General features: G+C 55.8%; 1 protein-coding gene across 1 annotated transcript in view; it reads left to right on the top strand.

The window, feature by feature from the left end:
* TCEB2 (transcription elongation factor B subunit 2) overlaps nt 1–3,561 on the top strand; it is a gene marked incomplete at its 3' end in the record, with an annotated part of 7,680 nt that extends 4,119 nt beyond the window's left edge. Inside the window, exons 2-3 of the mRNA XM_018575418.1 lie at nt 1,198–1,332; nt 3,505–3,561. Of these exons, the coding sequence (XP_018430920.1) occupies nt 1,198–1,332; nt 3,505–3,561 (192 nt within the window). The remainder of the gene's footprint in view (nt 1–1,197; nt 1,333–3,504) is intronic.
* Between the last annotated feature and the right edge of the window lie 5 nt (nt 3,562–3,566).

Raw genomic sequence — 3,566 nt, 5'->3', positions numbered from 1 at the left:
CCCCACCACTGGTCTGTATATATGGGGGGACCCCGCACACTGACTGCACCCCACCACTGGTCTGTATATATGGGGGGACCCCGCACACTGACTGCACCCCCCACTGGTCTGTATATATGGGGGGACCCCGCACACTGACTGCACCCCCCACTGGTCTGTATATATGGGGGGCCCCTCCCACCCGCCGGGTGATGAAATGAAAACCCGGGCGGGTGTTGGACCCACCTCGGAGTGTGCGGGAAGTGTTCCCCTTTGAGAGGGAATTGTGGTCTTCACCTTCTCTGGACCAGCCAGACGCAATGCGCTCCTCTCCCCGTATCTGGGGGCGGGACTATCCCCATGGCTGCTATCTGGTCTCCTGGGACCGGTAGTTCCTCCACATTGTGGGGTCCGGCCTCACCACTGAGGAGGACTGGAAGCCATTTCTGCGTCCGGAGAGGGGAGTCTGGTTCCTGTACTACAAGCATGCTCCTCTCCCATCATTCCTGGGGGGCGGGGCCTCTGCTGCTCCCCGGATTGGTCAGCGGGCAGGACACTGGTTTCTTTCTGCTGGTGTCCCCTGGGAGGACCAGCGATGGCTGTGTGGGAAATGTTCTCCTTTTGGCTGATGGTCATCCTCTGGAAGAAGGTCCTTCAGATGCCTTTTCTTGGGCCAGTGCTGTCGGTGGTCCGGTGCCCACAGCTGGAACCAGAGGAGAGTCCATGTCTGATGAAGGGCCCCCGAGTGGCCCCGAAACGTTGTGTGTACATGAATAAAATGATGTACACACTTGGTATTGAAGTGGCGCCATCCACCGTCACTGCAGCACCCACCACAAGGGACATACCAGTGAGGAGTGTGGGGGGGGCCGTTTCCTCCATCGGTTTTGGTGTTTTCCCTTCATGGGGCTTTAGGGCCGCCGGCAATTCCCAGGTTTTGCTCCATTGGGCCTGTTGGGTGATGCGTTTCCCGCTCCTCCGTTGGACGGTTTTTGGACCTCCAGACGGTAGAAGACTTCCTGTGTCCTTTCTCTTGCTGTTAGTTCTTCTTTTCTACAAGGTAGGGGTGGGGTTTATATGGGGGGAGGGGCTTACACTTTTTTTCAGTTTGCCCGTTTCCAGTCCTCCTGTAGGCGGCAGTATAACCCGAGTTTCTGAATTCCATCCATAGATTCTACGTCTCCTGACCTCCCCCTCTCCCCCCCTCTCTCTCTCTAGGACGTGTTTTTGATGATCCGTCACGGCAAGACCACAATCTTCACCGACGCCAAAGAGAACACCACCGTGTACGAGCTGAAGAGGATTGTGGAGGGAATCCTGAAGAGGGGCCCCGAGGACCAGAGATTGTACAAGGTGGGGGATGGTCCTTCACCTCCTCTCCTTCTCTGACCTCCTCCTTTCCTTCTCTGACCTCCTCCTTTCCTTCTCTGACCTCCTCCTCCTCCTTTCCTTCTCTGACCTCCTCCTCCTCCTTTCCTTCTCTGACCTCCTTCTCCTCCTCCTCCTTTCCTTCTCTGACCTCCTTCTCCTCCTCCTCCTTTCCTTCTCTGACCTCCTCCTCCTCCTCCTCCTTTCCTTCTCTGACCTCCTTCTCCTCCTCCTCCTTTCCTTCTCTGACCTCCTTCTCCTCCTCCTCCTTTCCTTCTCTGACCTCCTTCTCCTCCTCCTCCTTTCCTTCTCTGACCTCCTCCTCCTCCTCCTCCTTTCCTTCTCTGACCTCCTTCTCCTCCTCCTCCTTTCCTTCTCTGACCTCCTTCTCCTCCTCCTCCTTTCCTTCTCTGACCTCCTTCTCCTCCTCCTCCTTTCCTTCTCTGACCTCCTCCTCCTCCTCCTCCTTTCCTTCTCTGACCTCCTTCTCCTCCTCCTCCTTTCCTTCTCTGACCTCCTTCTCCTCCTCCTCCTTTCCTTCTCTGACCTCCTTCTCCTCCTCCTCCTTTCCTTCTCTGACCTCCTCCTCCTCCTCCTCCTTTCCTTCTCTGACCTCCTTCTCCTCCTCCTCCTTTCCTTCTCTGACCTCCTTCTCCTCCTCCTCCTTTCCTTCTCTGACCTCCTTCTCCTCCTCCTCCTTTCCTTCTCTGACCTCCTCCTCCTCCTCCTCCTTTCCTTCTCTGACCTCCTTCTCCTCCTCCTCCTTTCCTTCTCTGACCTCCTTCTCCTCCTCCTCCTTTCCTTCTCTGACCTCCTTCTCCTCCTCCTCCTTTCCTTCTCTGACCTCCTCCTCCTCCTCCTCCTTTCCTTCTCTGACCTCCTTCTCCTCCTCCTCCTTTCCTTCTCTGACCTCCTTCTCCTCCTCCTCCTTTCCTTCTCTGACCTCCTTCTCCTCCTCCTCCTTTCCTTCTCTGACCTCCTCCTCCTCCTCCTCCTTTCCTTCTCTGACCTCCTTCTCCTCCTCCTCCTTTCCTTCTCTGACCTCCTTCTCCTCCTCCTCCTTTCCTTCTCTGACCTCCTTCTCCTCCTCCTCCTTTCCTTCTCTGACCTCCTCCTCCTCCTCCTCCTTTCCTTCTCTGACCTCCTTCTCCTCCTCCTCCTTTCCTTCTCTGACCTCCTTCTCCTCCTCCTCCTTTCCTTCTCTGACCTCCTTCTCCTCCTCCTCCTTTCCTTCTCTGACCTCCTCCTCCTCCTCCTCCTTTCCTTCTCTGACCTCCTTCTCCTCCTCCTCCTTTCCTTCTCTGACCTCCTTCTCCTCCTCCTCCTTTCCTTCTCTGACCTCCTTCTCCTCCTCCTCCTTTCCTTCTCTGACCTCCTCCTCCTCCTCCTCCTTTCCTTCTCTGACCTCCTTCTCCTCCTCCTCCTTTCCTTCTCTGACCTCCTTCTCCTCCTCCTCCTTTCCTTCTCTGACCTCCTTCTCCTCCTCCTCCTTTCCTTCTCTGACCTCCTCCTCCTCCTCCTCCTTTCCTTCTCTGACCTCCTTCTCCTCCTCCTCCTTTCCTTCTCTGACCTCCTTCTCCTCCTCCTCCTTTCCTTCTCTGACCTCCTTCTCCTCCTCCTCCTTTCCTTCTCTGACCTCCTCCTCCTCCTCCTCCTTTCCTTCTCTGACCTCCTTCTCCTCCTCCTCCTTTCCTTCTCTGACCTCCTTCTCCTCCTCCTCCTTTCCTTCTCTGACCTCCTTCTCCTCCTCCTCCTTTCCTTCTCTGACCTCCTTCTCCTCCTCCTCCTTTCCTTCTCTGACCTCCTTCTCCTCCTCCTCCTTTCCTTCTCTGACCTCCTTCTCCTCCTCCTCCTTTCCTTCTCTGACCTCCTTCTCCTCCTCCTCCTTTCCTTCTCTGACCTCCTTCTCCTCCTCCTCCTTTCCTTCTCTGACCTCCTTCTCCTCCTCCTCCTTTCCTTCTCTGACCTCCTTCTCCTCCTCCTCCTTTCCTTCTCTGACCTCCTTCTCCTCCTCCTCCTTTCCTTCTCTGACCTCCTTCTCCTCCTCCTCCTTTCCTTCTCTGACCTCCTTCTCCTCCTCCTCCTTTCCTTCTCTGACCTCCTCCTCCTCCTCCTCCTTTCCTCCTCGGACCCTCCTCTGACTCTCCTCTCTTTCAGGATGACCAGCTGTTAGATGATAATAAAAGTTTGGGCGATTGTGGCTTCACCAGTCAGACAGC

The sequence above is a fragment of the Nanorana parkeri genome, unplaced genomic scaffold (assembly GCF_000935625.1).
Source record: "Nanorana parkeri isolate BGI_ZX_2015 unplaced genomic scaffold, ASM93562v1 scaffold3906, whole genome shotgun sequence".
Classification (NCBI taxonomy): Eukaryota; Metazoa; Chordata; class Amphibia; order Anura; family Dicroglossidae; genus Nanorana; species Nanorana parkeri.
The sequence above is the reverse complement of the archived record's forward strand: the minus strand, read 5'-3'. Positions and strand labels throughout refer to the sequence as shown.